Genomic DNA, 14,793 nt, shown 5'->3' on the forward strand with positions numbered 1-14,793 from the left:
TAATTTCTCGTATTGTTCACTAAAACTTTAGAAAAATCTCAAGAAAATTATACTGTTGTCTTGAATCTGTAGCAACCTTCAATCTTGACGTTTGCCATGGCGAGAGGTGAAAAATTCGGTGACTGGAATGCTTCGAATGATGTCGCAGACGCCTTGCTCGTCCGATTGCCGCGCAACAAGTTTGTACCAAAGAACACGCATACTTCAGGTATATTGTAATTCGCCGCGATTACGAGAGATGCGAGGAAGTTGTCCAGACCGTCGCTCCTCGTGTCAAAAATCGGTACTTGTGAACCGGTTAGGATGACAGTCTTGCCTAGAGCCTCGAGCATGAAAGAAAGAGCGGACGCAGTGTAACTGAGGGTGTCGGTGCCGTGAAGGATTACGAATCCGTCGAAGCGCTCGTAAGATTCCTACAAAAGAAAAACTTTGAGAATTGTCTTACCATAATTTAATTTATTGTCGAGTATGCTTCATCTTTTTTAAACACGTATAGAGAGAGCTTTGCAAGTTTAATCATGCTTTTCTTGTAACTTGAGGATTAGATTTTAACTCGAGTAAGATTAGATTAACTGGAATTGTTTAAAAATATTGAGCGTCACTTGATACATAATATATTGTTTATACATTTTCATTTGTGTCTAAAATTGCGTAATTTAAAAATTTATTGTTTTAAAAAATAAATTGATCTTTAAAAAATAAATCTATCTTTATGTCTGAATTAACATACCTTAATATCGTTAGCAATACGAATCCAGCCATCCATAGTCATATTACTGGAATCACAGAGATTCGAGTACTCGAATACGTTGTAAACAACTCGACGATTGTCAGTTGCAGTCACGCTGCAAGATTAAGAGGAAAACACTTTTAACATTGCGCAAGAGAAAGCGAAATGGTACGCGGGGAACCGGTTCACGTTCTTCCGCAAATTAGGTGGAATTTTTACGGTTCATGTTCCCCTAACAAAAAATAATCGGAATGAAAAAAACTGAAAGAACTTCGAATTTCCAATTTTCAAAACCAATGCTGCTTAATTACTTATCTTTTACAATAAATCGAGTGATAAATCTTGTCATGAAAATTATTATATTCAACTTAAAAATAATGAAAAGGTCTTAAGCCGGTATTTATAACTTATTCTTATTCCAAGACAATCTTAAATATAAGTATATTAACTATAAATACCAATTTTATTAAGGAATTATATTTTTAGAAACAATTCAAATGATTTATTTAATATCCGATTTCTTTCTTACGAGTGGAAGTTTAAAGTTAAAATTTCAACGAAAATTTAGTCGATAAAACGTTTATAGAAATTATTGACTCATTATTTCTGTATGAGAATTCGCAATTATAATATCTGCAAATAATAAATTAAACATTAAATACTTACGGCAAAACTAGCGGTCCCATCGCCCCGAATCTTTTCTCGGCATACTCTCGATCATGCAATTGTGGATATTTCCGTAGGTTTTTTACAAACGCATTAGCTAATGGCAGCAGTACTACAAAAAACAGTCATTTTACTATTGTCAGCAAAATATGATAAAGATGGAGATAATTATGATGTCACAATGACATTATTTTAAATTTATTATACTAATTTATTTGTCATCACATTTGGAGCTTTAATTGTATTATGTTTATAATTTTCTTTTAATTTATATTCGAAAATTTTGTAGCAAAGATAAAACCAGAAATTCAAGACAAATTACGTAAACCATTCTTTGGATCTAAAATCTTCATTGGAATCTATTTATCATTAAAAATTAAGTTATACGAATATATGCTACCAATGATCTGTGGATGAAAGACACTAAAAATCCGTAAGTTGTGTGAAACGAGAGAAAAATTAAGGAGAAAATTAAAGATGTACAAAATCGAAGATTCCTCGGGAGATCGGATGGGATTTCATTTAAAAAATGAAAAAGAAGAACATTCATATGTAAAGCTTAGCTGTGTCTGAAATTTATGGTGAAGATTTTACGGTGCAAAATTTCACGTCCTTTGAAAACTACAAGGTAATTTCTTAAATTTTATGAAGTAATCACCTCCTTGTTCATTTCTCATCATTCCTATCGTACCACCCGTATAAAGCACCAGAACGTGACCTTCCTGCTCGTTACCGTTGGCCATTCTGCCGTTGACGTTTCTTCTAATACTTTTTATGTTTCTACCATTATTATCGTTATCACAAACGTTTTCTGACCCGCTAGACGATCGTGACATAACGCACGTGCAGCCGTCCCGATGACTTCTATGAGACTGATTGCAAGACCGACTGGTGTCGCATGATCTTGCTTGCACTGACGTCAGGAATTGGTATACAACTGTAGTTATGCCTGTTTCTACCAATACAAATTAACTTCAATCTTAGTTCAACTTACTCTTTATTTTTTCTATTTTCTTTTTAGAAAAAAAGTGGAGAGTAAATTAAACAAAGATTAAAGTTAATCTAAGTAGATTTCTAAGAACTAGAAGAAATCAAGAGTAAGTTGAACTAAAAAAAACTAAATGTTGATAGAAACAGGTAATAGAATGAATATTTTTCATTTCTTAAATTTTTGAAAGATTTATATTATTTTTTATAAATTATTATCTTCAATTTTTATTGTCTGCAAATTGTGTTGTCTTTGATTGTGTTTGATTTAAAAAAAATGTCTATAGTCCTCAACTATTAATCAATTAATTATTAATTAAAAGTTCTAATTTTGATTGATCTTAATGAAATTGATCTTAATAAGTAAGAGCCAGTTTTATGTTCATCTTTGTATTTTTTTTTTCGGTTCTTGTTCATGGTTAAATAGAATAACAATAGATGAATAAAAGAAGGAAACTTACGTCACTTGTTATCATCTGTTAGCAGCCAGCTTATTCGACAGTAATTCAGTCTTATACATATAACGTGCCAATCCTAAGCGCTTAGGAGAATTACAAAGAGCGAAATTTTTAGCTATTCTACGATATGTGAAATATTTATCTTCCAATAACATGACGATGACAAACAACTAGACGAGATAAACAACGACGTAACATTTCTGTTAATTGTAAGATAATGAATACATCCCATGTTATTTTTCTTTCTGCTTGTAATAGAATTTATTATATTAAGTGGAAAAAAGAAATTGCATTTATTTGTTTGTTCTTTCTGTATATTCAGTATTTCATTAGATTAAACAATATGGATTTTTATTATTATAAAATAAGATGAAATATGTGCAAAGAAATGATCAAATTATCTATAAATTATTGAAATATTGTGTGTATAAAAAAGCATATGTCAATTTATTTTAATTTGATTAATCTTTTAAATATAGAAGTCCTTAAATTTTATTAAATATTATTCGATTTGTTAAATGTTTTAAAAGTATTAGCTTCTTTTCTTTTTCCTTCATTGATATTTCCCTTATAATATTTTTTTAATGATTTTTTTAAATAAATAATTTTTACATAATGAAATAAATTCAAACAAATTTTTCTTTTGAAAAAGGAAAATTTTAATAATGTAAGTGCTTGAAATGTTATCCATTTGCATTTATGCAAGCTTGCAATTTTCGTTGAAAATTATTATGCACACTTTGTAATTCGTCTTTTGAAATTATTTAACACACTTCGTATATTTTTAGCATCATATTTTCTCTAGTAGTTGAAGGACAAAAACAATTTCTCGAATTTTGCCTTAAAAGAAAAAATCTAGGGTTAGATTAGGTTAGATCAGGTAATCTATTGGACCTTCTCGACCAATCCGTCGGTTTATCAGTATTTGTATTTTTATTAGTTGTATCAGTATATTTTATTAGTATTTGTACCCCTTTAGACCGTACAATCTAAAATATTTATCTAAAATATTTTTCCGTATCTTTCATATTTTCCGAGATATTCGGCCCATTATGTTTGAAATTTTTTACCCTGTATAATGTAATAATACATTAAAAATATAATATTTTTATAATTTGCATTAATGACCAGAATCATCCAAGAAATTATTCCGAATAACTAAATCATGCATATTGATAAAACAAATCGATTTCAAAGCGCTGCTTAACAATAGTTGCTTTCCACATTCTCAGATAATTTTCACTTGTCACATGATGTCAACTCAGTTGAATGCGCATTCCTTTTACTATTTCCCTCACTCTAACAAGTGAGATTTAACTGAGCTTTTGCCTATAATCTACACAAGATCGAGATCAGAATTTCGTAAACTCATTTAAAAAGTGAGATTATGAACCTGTGTTATGTATCATATGATAACTTATTTTTACCAAAAAAAAAAATGAAATACTCGGCTCACTTTAGACTCAGTTTCACTTATGTATAAATGGAAAGCAATTGGTAATGCAGTATATGCGTTTCCTGCGCAGCTTAGAACGCACCTTTAGTTTCACAACTCATGCTTAATTCTTAATCGAAGTTCGAATCCTAGAATTGGAAAAAGATGAGGAATAAATTGAATTGGTTAAGGGCCACTTCGGTCAACTCTGAGAGATTAGAGAAATTGAAATTTAATTTTTCGATTTCTCGACCAGAACTTGACTATCGATATCTCGAAATCGATTCAGTCGATTTCAACGCGTTTGCCACATGCCACTATTGCTATCAATGGCAGATTGGCATCAGACAACAATTGCAAACACCTGATGTGTCAAACATCATCGTGATGAATTCAGAATAATCGCGATGACGGTGAAAGAGAGACTGGAAGCGTATAGACGCAAGAAGCGCCGACAGGAAATGATGGAATCGATCAAGAGCGTAATGACAAATATATTTTCATGGAATCGTGAAGTCAGAATTGAGAAATTCGAAGAATCGATGAAGGAAGAGCAGGTGAGGTTACATTTTGCGGTTGACATTCGTGAGGGGAAAAAATAAAGAAAGTTGCGAAAAGTTGTAAAAGATGTTGTGAGGAAAGAATATAAATTTCTTCCTTTGTTTTTAGGTTAAACTGTGCAAACAGTCAGTGGATGTCGAAGAGGATGTCCAGGAGGTCGACGTACAGGAGGAGGACAACACGCAGGAATCGCAAAGTACAATGTTAAAACGAGTAATCTATTTATTATACTTTCTGTTATGGGCCACATTATATATGATTGCATTGGAGTACGAGTTTGGTGCTGTCTACTTCGTACTGTCGGCTCTGATCTTTATCTGCTTGAACACCAGATCTGGGCCGAAGCGACGCGGTGAACCCAGCGCTTATTCTGTCTTCAATCCGAATTGTGAGGCGATAGAGGGTACTCTCGATGCATCACAGTTCGAAAAAGAAATAAGATATGGTATAGGAGGGATATGATGAAATTGACATAAATCAGGAAAGTCTGAATACAGATATGATGTTATTCGCATTCCGATCTATTTTATGTTATGATTATTTAATGTGAAAATGAGTATGTAACATTTTCATTGTCAGATAAATAGCTTTACGATTTAAAGCTAAAGTAATGTTACATGAGCATAAATGTATATGAATTACATTTAACTCTTCTACATTATTATATTTAAAAGCTAATTCTTAATTAATTACTAATAATAACTAATACTTAATTTAATATTTAATTTGAAGAGAATCCAATGTTTTATACATATAGAGTATAAATTACGAATATATATAAATTCTACAAAGTTTTATAGTAGTTCCAAAAAAGTATAAAATGTGATAGCGAAAGCAAATGTTAGGTATACGTGTAAAAATATATAAATAACTATTATGATATGTGTTACTTTTGTAAATTTTTACAGAGAGATAGAAATATATATTTTATTTACATTCAACTGTAAAATTGTAATTGTCCTTAGCTAGGCAATAAACATGAAATAAGGTAAAGCAAAGAAAATGCCAAAACGATTTTCATGTACTATTTATAATATAAAAATGAGATATAGATTCTATATACTCACTAATTCTCGTTTTGTCATTTATGTTGCTTTGTGTAAGAAACAATTGAGACTGAGCAATTCATGAAAAATGTATATTGTCATAACAAGAAGCAGATGTCTTGTAACAATCTATATATTTTCTGAAGTCTTTCTTATATCCTTTTGAGAGAGAAGTTTCTCTTTTTTGTCCTATCTTTCTTGTAGAATTTCTATAGCGTCCTCATAACATTTCGTCATCTGGTCGAGATAAGCTAATAAGGTAGATTCGCTAATGGAATCGTGCGACAATTTCCGAAATGTCGCTAAATCGGTTCTGGAATGCGAATCGATTTTATCAGGACACAGAAGCGCCTTATCCAGGTCCAGAAGCAAATCATTCCATATTCTCATATGCAGCATCCTAAAATATTTCGCCGTATTAAAATATAATCATATAATCTTGACAAGTTATATGAGTTATATGCAATTTTCTCAATAATTTTAATTTTAGTAATTTCTGTGATATCCGCGTTATTGGTTTCATGCAGACACTATTAAGTTTGTTAATTAAGTGATCATTAATTAATTCTGAGCTTACTACACTTACTGGACATCATCTGTTGTGTCGATTTCTGCATTAAGCTCTTCCACGGCTATGAGCAATATCCTTAACGTTTTTTTCAGTTTCTCTGAAGATGTAATATAAAAAAGTAACGATTAATTCAAGCTTTTTATCATTCCTGTTAGAAATTAATGAAATCAAAAGAAATAACAAATACCCTTTGCGTCTTGAAATTTGCTAGTGTTAATAGATTCCAATATTTCATTAACAGTTTTGTTAAAATACTTAGGTTCCCATTGAATAACTGTACATTCGGACAGTCGCCATATAGTTTGGCCAACCATCTGAGCCAGAATTACGTCGTGTAGTCGGGAATTTTGATTGTGATGGTTGTACGCAGGGCTGTTATCATTCTGCATAAAAAAAAAGAGATGAAAGCACAGAAATTTTTTCCGATTAATATTATTAACCAAATAGACATTTCATAAAATATTTACAAGTCTTAAGTAGCTTTTAATAATAAAATTGTTTAAATCTTAATTTAGAAAATAGCAATATATATGTTATTAAATTAAAAATAAATGCAATTTATATTGATGGAATTTTGAAAGAGCTTTGTATGAAATGAGGCTACTTACGAACGAAAATATCACTTGCGGAATATCTAGAGAAAGGCGGGGACCGAATATTTCGTGTTCGAGATATGTCCAGTTATTATCGCCGGATATTGTCCTTATAGCTTCGACAGCTATGGATCGCATGATATCTGATCCGAATAAAACCGTGTGATTGTTAGCTGAAATCAGATAATTCTTTATATCTGTGTTTCTTATATAATGTTCATAACACGGAAGTAATAAAAATTCGAGCAAACCTCGCCCAAAACGACCGTGCACCGTCACGTAAGCCACAGCTCTTCGCCATATAAATGTAGGCAGAGTCTGTGGGCAAATGTCTGAGGATGTAAAAGACATACAAAAGATCAAACTTCGTCGTGGTCGCCAATTGTGCCCTGTACATATCTTGTCTAGAACTTGCGCCAATTCCAGAGCTAATGTTATACCGTCTTCATTAACGGATAAGATAACATATCTATCTGAAACAATTCAGTAGAATAAACGGAAGTCCTATGCGATAGAAGACGAGAAAAGAGATAAAAGGTATTGTTTTTCTTTAAGTAAATATATGCAATGATAAAAAATGATTAGGAAACGATAGTGTCTCGGGTGTCAAGTAACTTCCGAGACCGGTCTATTCGAAACATGATCACATTAACCCTTTGAGGACGGAAACTTTTTAACAAAGAAAAACTTAAAAAAGAATTTATTTTCAAAGTCGCTGAATTTTATTCTAACTTTAGAATTCTAAAATTCCTATTTCAAAATAAAAACAATAATAATCTGATTATATCTTAGTTAAAACTTAGTAAAATTTAATTTTAAAAGGTTCTTGGATGCTGTGTTTAAATGTAATCTGAAAATGTTGAAAAGATAGTGATCTGCAATGAAGGAGTTTACAGAATTTATAATATAATTAAAGTTTGGAGATCCGTTTGTTGGAAATCAATACTTAACTGTTTGTGCAGTATTGATCAGCTTAAAATAAAGCGAAAATATTACCAAATTATTCCATATTATAGACCAAGTTTCATAAAAATAGAAAGATTAGTTTACAAAATAAAAGGAGATAAATAATCCTTAAGTATCCGAATCATCCGTTTATACAATAAAAAGATTAAAGATTATTTCATATGACTGTTTGTGAACTGCATATAAACATAATTAAAAATTGCAAAATGATTTGCGAATATATTAATAGAGTAAGAGGTTATTTTAAAACTGTTTAAGAGTCGATATAGTAAACTCTTCATTTTTTATCCAAGTAAATATAACTAAAGCATTAAGGACTCACCTGGTTCTCGTGAACCGCGGACAGTCGCATGAATGCATGATGCATGGTTGTACACTTTATGAATGAGTGACAAGTTGGAAAAGAGCCCACTTATGCGTCGCATATCTTCATCTGATGTCTGTCTATTTCTAATTCAAAATAACGAACATTTATTAGTAAAAAATTTAATTCGATAATTTTCTAATGGAATTTTTCATAAAGATTAATCTACTATATCGTATTATATTCTGATATATTGTCATATATAAATGAGAATATATTCAAATATATTGTCATATATAATTAAAAATGATAAGATATTAAGACAAATGTACGTCGTGCGATCGTAGTCGAGTGACGCTCTTTCCAATTCCTGGAGCACTACTTCCTGAAGATACTCTGTGTTTTGGAGACCATTTCCGGCCAATTCACTTCGTATCTTCTGTGCCTGGGCCTCCAACGAACTCTCAACGGTAAAGCGGCCCAGCAGAAAACCGCATAGGAGACATAGGAAACCAACCGAGAAGAGAAACGAGAAACACAACCGTTTCGTCACGTATTCACTGGACTCGCCGATATTGCGAGTCATTTGAAGACTTAGAACTCGCTGCATCCTCGCGGGGTGTTCTTTGTAGAAATCTGTTCAAAAGTATTACTGACAGATTCTTCCTATCATCCTTTATCGTGTTGTACGTATTTGTCAGATTAAATTCTTTTCGTATAGCCGCATATTGGACAGCTTTAAAATATGAAAGCTCGATCTAGATTTTTCTTATACAAACCCAACGAATTCACATTCCTGCATTTCTAGATCAAATGTGTGCACGAAACATAAATCACAATTACGCAAGCTTTATTTTAAATCCTAAGTTTATTAAATCAACAAAATCTCTTGTAATATACAAGATATTTCTCCATATATTATTTGCGCGAAAGTTTCAATTATATGGCGAATCGCGAAAACGATCCACTTCTGCTAATTAAATCGATCACCAATATAGTAATCACATTATTTGGATAACAAGATTATTAATTTAATGATAAATCTTCGCAGATTTCGTGCGATACGTCCACTTGGACCACACTTTGTCACCATGTAGGAAAATCTCACGGCGAGTTTTGATCGTGAAGACGATAGAGCTGACCGTTTTCCGCTGTCTCCGCCGTCGCCAAATTGCGTGGGATCCCACAGATATATTTTACAGTCCGCCTCTTTGACGTCTCGTTTATTTTATTCTTGCGTGAAGAGCGTGCGCGCTGTTCTCAACTCCTTCTTTTGTGTGGAGGAAAATAAGGAAGTGAAAGGAAGCAGAAAAAAACAATATAACAGATATTCATTTTCTAATCGAGTCCGCACTTGGCTTTTGCTTAATGAGAATTTTAGAAATTTATCCAATTTATTCATCTCATTTAGGTAAAAATATTTTTATAGTTAAAATGTTAATTTTTTTTTTATTGCGGTGAGAAATTTTTAATGAAAGGTAATCTGGACAGGATTATCAAAGAAAAAGGCTGATTATAATTATCAATATCTTCGAATTGAAGAAATCATTTAGGGCAAGATCGTTTATCAAGATTATAAATCTATTTGAAAAATGTGACACTAAAACACGTTTCTTTCTGGACACCGTGTACGCAAACGTCATCAGAAGTGTGGACGTCGCATGTTGGGTAACTTATTTCGAGCAATAATACGATGGCGGTGTTTCATTTATAAATAGTTTTCGATGTATTACGTGCGCGTGCAAGGTTGTTCCAACTATAACGTCTTCTATGCGGATTTTCGAAATTGTATATACAAATTTTTCACACGTGTTAATGACAATGTACAGTCGATTTTATTGAAAGTTCTTTGTTAAATCTTGAATGAATTAACATTTACAAAATTACGGGAAACAATGAAGTTCATTCGGACGATGATAAATTCGAAAGTATAAATTGAGGCAGGTATCATTAAATATTATTACCTATGCATAAAATTAATCTTTAATACACACGATAATTTTTCGCACCTTTATTACACACGATGAGTCTTTCGCGTACTGGATTAATTCTTATTATTTTTATAAGTATCTATATAAAAAGAAATAGGACACAAATATTAATAAGGATAAGAAGATGTTAATGTGTTTTGGAAGGTATTTAAAATTCATTTATCTTTAAAAGGAATTAATTTCAAATCTTTGCACTTTGATCAATTTTTTATTTACAAATTTTTACGTATGTATAAAAATGGGTTTTCCTTTAAATTTAACATATTAGAACCTAATGCTAGGACCTAATAGAATCGAGAATAAAAATAAAGGTTATATTTTTTAAACTATTGTGAATATAGGCTATGAATTTATGCCACGTCATTATGAATCAAGACAATTCAAATCTATAAAAAAATATACATTTAAAAATGTCATGAAATTTAATGTATCTGCAACTGAAAAATATATTCATGTACATGAAATTTAGTATACTTTTTATAAAATTTTACGACGTTTAATACATTTTTTATTACATTTTATTTAGATTTGCATGAAATTTAAAGTAAACGTTAAATTTAAGTTACTTATAATTTCATTTTCATTGACAATATTAAATATTAAATATTTTTAATGTATCTGCTTGAAATTTGCTTCCATTACACTGTTAGAAATGTAACCACGAGCTTCCTTTACATGCAAATGAAGTGGTTGAATGAATAAAATTAAAAATAATGAATGATTTAACTGAAAATTAAGTTATAACAGTTACTTAAATGTAATAAACGTGTACATTAAATTTATGAAAAATATATTAAACTTTATGTATATGTACACACATACACATATTAGAAATGTTCTTAAATTTTATTAACTTTTAAGTTACACAAATTAATTTGAAATAATATATTATTTTGAATTAATTAATTTGAATTTAATTTCATGACATTAAATTTAATGTATTTATAACTAAAAAGTATATTTGTGTACGTGTACATAAAATTTAATGTATTTTTCATGAATGTAATGTACACGTTCATTTCATTTAAGTAACTACTGTAACTTAATTTTTAGTTAAATTATTCATTACTTTTAATTTCGTTCATAACTACGAGCTTCATTTACATGTAAAAGAAGCTTGTGGTTATATTTCTAATAATGTATTTTTTAGTTATGAATTAATATAATGAAATTAAGTATTATTTATTATTTATTCAAATTAACTTAAAAGTAAATGAAATTTAAGAACATTTCTAACATGTGTAGATGTAACGGAAGTAAATTTCTGTTTTTCTAGTGTATTTTACAATATTTTCTTCCTGAATAAAAAGACATTTTCGATATATCCGTAAATTTCTAAACGTAATTAATATAGCAAAAATTAATGAAAACGTTTTTGTCGTGCATCTTCTAATTTGTCCTTATCTTCTAAAAAGTTGAAAAAACATTTGTAGATATGATATCTTCCGATGTGTTGCCACACAGTGTTCTAACAAATTTTTTACAGTAACAAACGTATCTTTACATCTCTCGCACTCAAACGGTTCTGCAAACGGTTATACAAAAATTGCAAATTCTTTATACGATACAGATATTCGATCCATAAGAATGATTTGCACGGACAAAGTTATTTGTTCTTACCATGCGTTCTCCAATGCAGACGGAAATTCGAATAATCGCTATACGCTTTATAGCAATAAGTACAAAATATCATGTTGTTGTGAGATCCATAAATATGTTGTTCAAACGTAAACCAAGTACTGCTGATTGAATTGCAATAATCACACGTGTAAGATGTTTCGGCATGGACTTCTTCCATGTGTTGTTTTAAACTCATTTTTGTTTCAAAGGGAACGTTACATTTGTAGCAGACACTCCGGCATGGAACACACAGACTCCTGCGATCTTGGCTTTCTCTATTCGTTGATAAGATGGCACCCATGATGATGGCGATGATTCAATGCAAATTCCTTTTGGAAAAACCGTTGTTAACAAGTAGTTTTACAATTTTCAGTCTTTTGTTTCTCGCACTTTTTTTACAACAGGTTATTTCTATTCTTTCGAAATCTTCGTATACGAATTGATATGTAAAATCTCAGGTTGTAGATACAGAAAGTCGATAAGAACAATATCGCAGCACGTACTTAGTATGAGGATTCGAGGAATTCTGTGGTATTAAATTTGACCGACGAATGTATATGGTTTTTTTGTCTGAATCTCAAAACATATTCAAACATTTAACAATAAACAAGTTCTGTTTATATGTATCTAAACTTTGTATTGCTTCTTCAAATGCTATTACTGGATAAACCTTAGCAAATTTGTAATTACTTTCTTATTATTAGTGAGTGATGTATGATTGCAGAAATGTGCAAATATCGACGTATCAAGACAGTTTATTTGTTTAAGCTATACGCAAATATATAAGTACCTTAGTTGGTTAAAGATTATCAAAATTAGGCACATTTTTAATATTTAATTAGGAGATAAAAATATTGTAAAAAATATTTAATTAGTTTTTTAGAAAAATTAATCTCTGATTTTTATTCTCTGCAGTCAATTCTTATTTAAAAACTTTTATATTTATATACATATTTATATAATATACCTACCTATTTTTAAAATTTGATATATTAATTGTCATAATCTAGTAGTAGTCCAAAGTATAAAAATTTGTGTCTTATTTAAAGAATCACATTATCCATTTAATCTGCTAAGTCATTGAAAGATGACTTAACATTTGTATAATATATATGCTCTTATTTAGAATATCATACTTTTTATAAGGTTGCTTAATAAAAAATTATTTTTAACGGCGTTAATAGTTTTCAACAAAGAATAAAACCTTATGTGTGAATGCCCTTTCGTGTATTAATTATTCTTTGTAATTTTATTCTTCTCTTCGCATTCGAGCTCTTTGCGAGTTAGCCAAGTATCGCAGATTTCGTTGCAGTAATCGCATGTGAAAGACGTCCCGGCATGATATTCATTTATATGTTGATTCAAATTTATCTTTGTGAAAAATGCAAGATTACATATGGGACAGATATTCCTGTTCCGAATCATACGGATAGAATGCAGAAGCTTTTCGGATGCTCTGCTCTGCTTCTACCATATCCATGTCCTGTTAATGTTTCAATGCAATTTTCTTTTAAAAAGACAATATCGTATCTTGAAAGATGTATCTGTGAAAGATGATACTGATTTGCAGATTTTTTTCTTAATCTGTTTTTCTTTTTGTCTTCTTTCCGAGATCTTATTTTCATTTTTCCTGACTCTTTGTAATTAGAAATTCGTAAACGTGATATATAATATATAAATACTCGAGCAGTAATAGTCAATTTTGCAATTTAAATCGTAAAAGAAATTGCAAAAGGAAGCCCGACGTCGCAGCGGTCAACGGACCCGAACTCAAATTTGAACGATCGAAAAATGAGTATAAATTTTTGTTTTGTACTTACCGAGCACATTTTAGAAACAAATAATCTTGTTTATATGTATACAATTGAGAAAAAATTTTTATATTGTTTGTATCATTGCTGGATAAAACCTTTTAAATTTCCAACTATTGATTAATTAAATTATATAATAATATTATAGACTATGATTATGTAGGCACAATTGTACAAATCATGCAATCTTATTGCAAAAATATATCGTAAAAAATAGATCAAAATACGAATTTTTCTGTCTACTTCCTCTTGAAACCGCGATCATGCATATTGCAATGATAGCTAAGATATGTAATTGTCCTATTTTTTCTTTGTTATTATTGCTTGTCTTTTTTCTGAAAATATGTGTGTGTGATTACATAGATTGGTGTTTTATTTATAAGTAATTTTCAGAAATTATAATTGTATTACATGTACATTAAAATTATAACACATCTACGTATTTTTTATTATAAGTTTTTTCGTAGTCATCAATATTAATTTCCACAAAAGTTTCTATTGATATATTGAAGGTTTGTTACTATTTTCTTTTTGAATTGCAAAGAGTGTATTCCATTTGACGCTCACAATACTCGCGAGCATCATTTGTTCCTCTTTAATATTTATATATAAACAACAAGGATAAAATGATGTCACAAGTATTGTGAGCGTTAATTGGAACACTGCTAAAGTAGCGCTCTATATACATAGTTCGAAGAGACAGAGACTTCCCTTCGTGCATATGAGGCACAGCGGGCAAAGGGGATGTTAAAATTATTTTATCTGTTCAATTTTCTAAGCCCAGATTTAAGCGTGTCATATTTACCTATACGATTCTAGACATCTTACTTCGTCTACTATATATATATCGCTTCCTATAAAGAGGAATAAATCTCTTGAGTATAATTATTTAGAGATTTAAATAAAACATGATTTTTAAATATTTTATTAAAAAGTAAATATATAATATATTGTAAAAAAATGTTTAAACACATTGGTTCTTGGCAAAAGTAAGCTATAGATTTTTGTTTTTCAGTCATTTTTTACTTACAAAATTTTTTACACACACACACAC

At 30.2% G+C, this 14,793-nt stretch overlaps 4 protein-coding genes across 4 annotated transcripts in view; 1 reads left to right on the top strand and 3 right to left on the bottom strand.

Moving 5' to 3' along the window:
- Positions 1-2,283, bottom strand: part of LOC108749046 (L-asparaginase 1) — a 5,954-nt gene extending 3,671 nt beyond the window's left edge. The window contains exons 1-4 of the mRNA XM_018487542.1: positions 2,055-2,283; positions 1,397-1,508; positions 731-845; positions 77-413 (exon numbers count right to left, since the gene is read on the bottom strand). Of these exons, the coding sequence (XP_018343044.1) occupies positions 77-413; positions 731-845; positions 1,397-1,508; positions 2,055-2,232 (742 nt within the window). The 5' untranslated portion in view covers positions 2,233-2,283. The remainder of the gene's footprint in view (positions 1-76; positions 414-730; positions 846-1,396; positions 1,509-2,054) is intronic.
- Positions 2,284-4,622: 2,339 nt separating this feature from the next.
- Positions 4,623-5,417, top strand: LOC108749053. Its single transcript, XM_018487552.1, has 2 exons — positions 4,623-4,833; positions 4,946-5,417. Exons 1-2 carry the CDS (start codon positions 4,684-4,686, stop codon positions 5,297-5,299), a joined length of 504 nt encoding a protein of 167 aa, XP_018343054.1. The 5' UTR covers positions 4,623-4,683; the 3' UTR covers positions 5,300-5,417.
- Positions 5,418-6,010: 593 nt separating this feature from the next.
- On the bottom strand, positions 6,011-9,449 carry LOC108749047 (N-acetylated-alpha-linked acidic dipeptidase 2-like). Its single transcript, XM_018487543.1, has 7 exons — positions 8,650-9,449; positions 8,336-8,463; positions 7,299-7,520; positions 7,063-7,220; positions 6,642-6,837; positions 6,470-6,551; positions 6,011-6,283 (listed from the first exon to the last, which is right to left on the bottom strand). Exons 1-7 carry the CDS (start codon positions 8,925-8,927, stop codon positions 6,073-6,075), a joined length of 1,275 nt encoding a protein of 424 aa, XP_018343045.1. The 5' UTR covers positions 8,928-9,449; the 3' UTR covers positions 6,011-6,072.
- A 2,259-nt stretch (positions 9,450-11,708) lies between these two features.
- On the bottom strand, positions 11,709-12,312 carry LOC108749054 (zinc finger protein 77-like). Its single transcript, XM_018487553.1, has 2 exons — positions 11,929-12,312; positions 11,709-11,833 (listed from the first exon to the last, which is right to left on the bottom strand). Exons 1-2 carry the CDS (start codon positions 12,227-12,229, stop codon positions 11,709-11,711), a joined length of 426 nt encoding a protein of 141 aa, XP_018343055.1. The 5' UTR covers positions 12,230-12,312.
- Between the last annotated feature and the right edge of the window lie 2,481 nt (positions 12,313-14,793).

The sequence above is a fragment of the Trachymyrmex septentrionalis genome, unplaced genomic scaffold (assembly GCF_001594115.1).
Source record: "Trachymyrmex septentrionalis isolate Tsep2-gDNA-1 unplaced genomic scaffold, Tsep1.0 scaffold253, whole genome shotgun sequence".
Taxonomy (NCBI): Eukaryota; Metazoa; Arthropoda; class Insecta; order Hymenoptera; family Formicidae; genus Trachymyrmex; species Trachymyrmex septentrionalis.

Excerpts from the sequence above, each read along its gene's own strand:
- LOC108749053 (XM_018487552.1), top strand. The coding sequence starts at position 4,684 with ATGACGGTGAAAGAGAGACTGGAAGCGTATAGACGCAAGAAGCGCCGA. Across the intron at positions 4,834-4,945 it reads AATCGATGAAGGAAGAGCAG|GTTAAACTGTGCAAACAGTC; the intron begins GTGAGGTTACAT and ends CTTTGTTTTTAG.
- LOC108749047 (XM_018487543.1), bottom strand. The coding sequence starts at position 8,927 with ATGCAGCGAGTTCTAAGTCTTCAAATGACTCGCAATATCGGCGAGTCC. Across the intron at positions 6,838-7,062 it reads CGCAAGTGATATTTTCGTTC|AATGATAACAGCCCTGCGTA; the intron begins GTAAGTAGCCTC and ends TTTTTTATGCAG. Across the intron at positions 6,284-6,469 it reads GACACAACAGATGATGTCCA|GATGCTGCATATGAGAATAT; the intron begins GTAAGTGTAGTA and ends GAAATATTTTAG.
- LOC108749054 (XM_018487553.1), bottom strand. The coding sequence starts at position 12,229 with ATGGGTGCCATCTTATCAACGAATAGAGAAAGCCAAGATCGCAGGAGT. Across the intron at positions 11,834-11,928 it reads TCTGCATTGGAGAACGCATG|AACCGTTTGAGTGCGAGAGA; the intron begins GTAAGAACAAAT and ends AACCGTTTGCAG.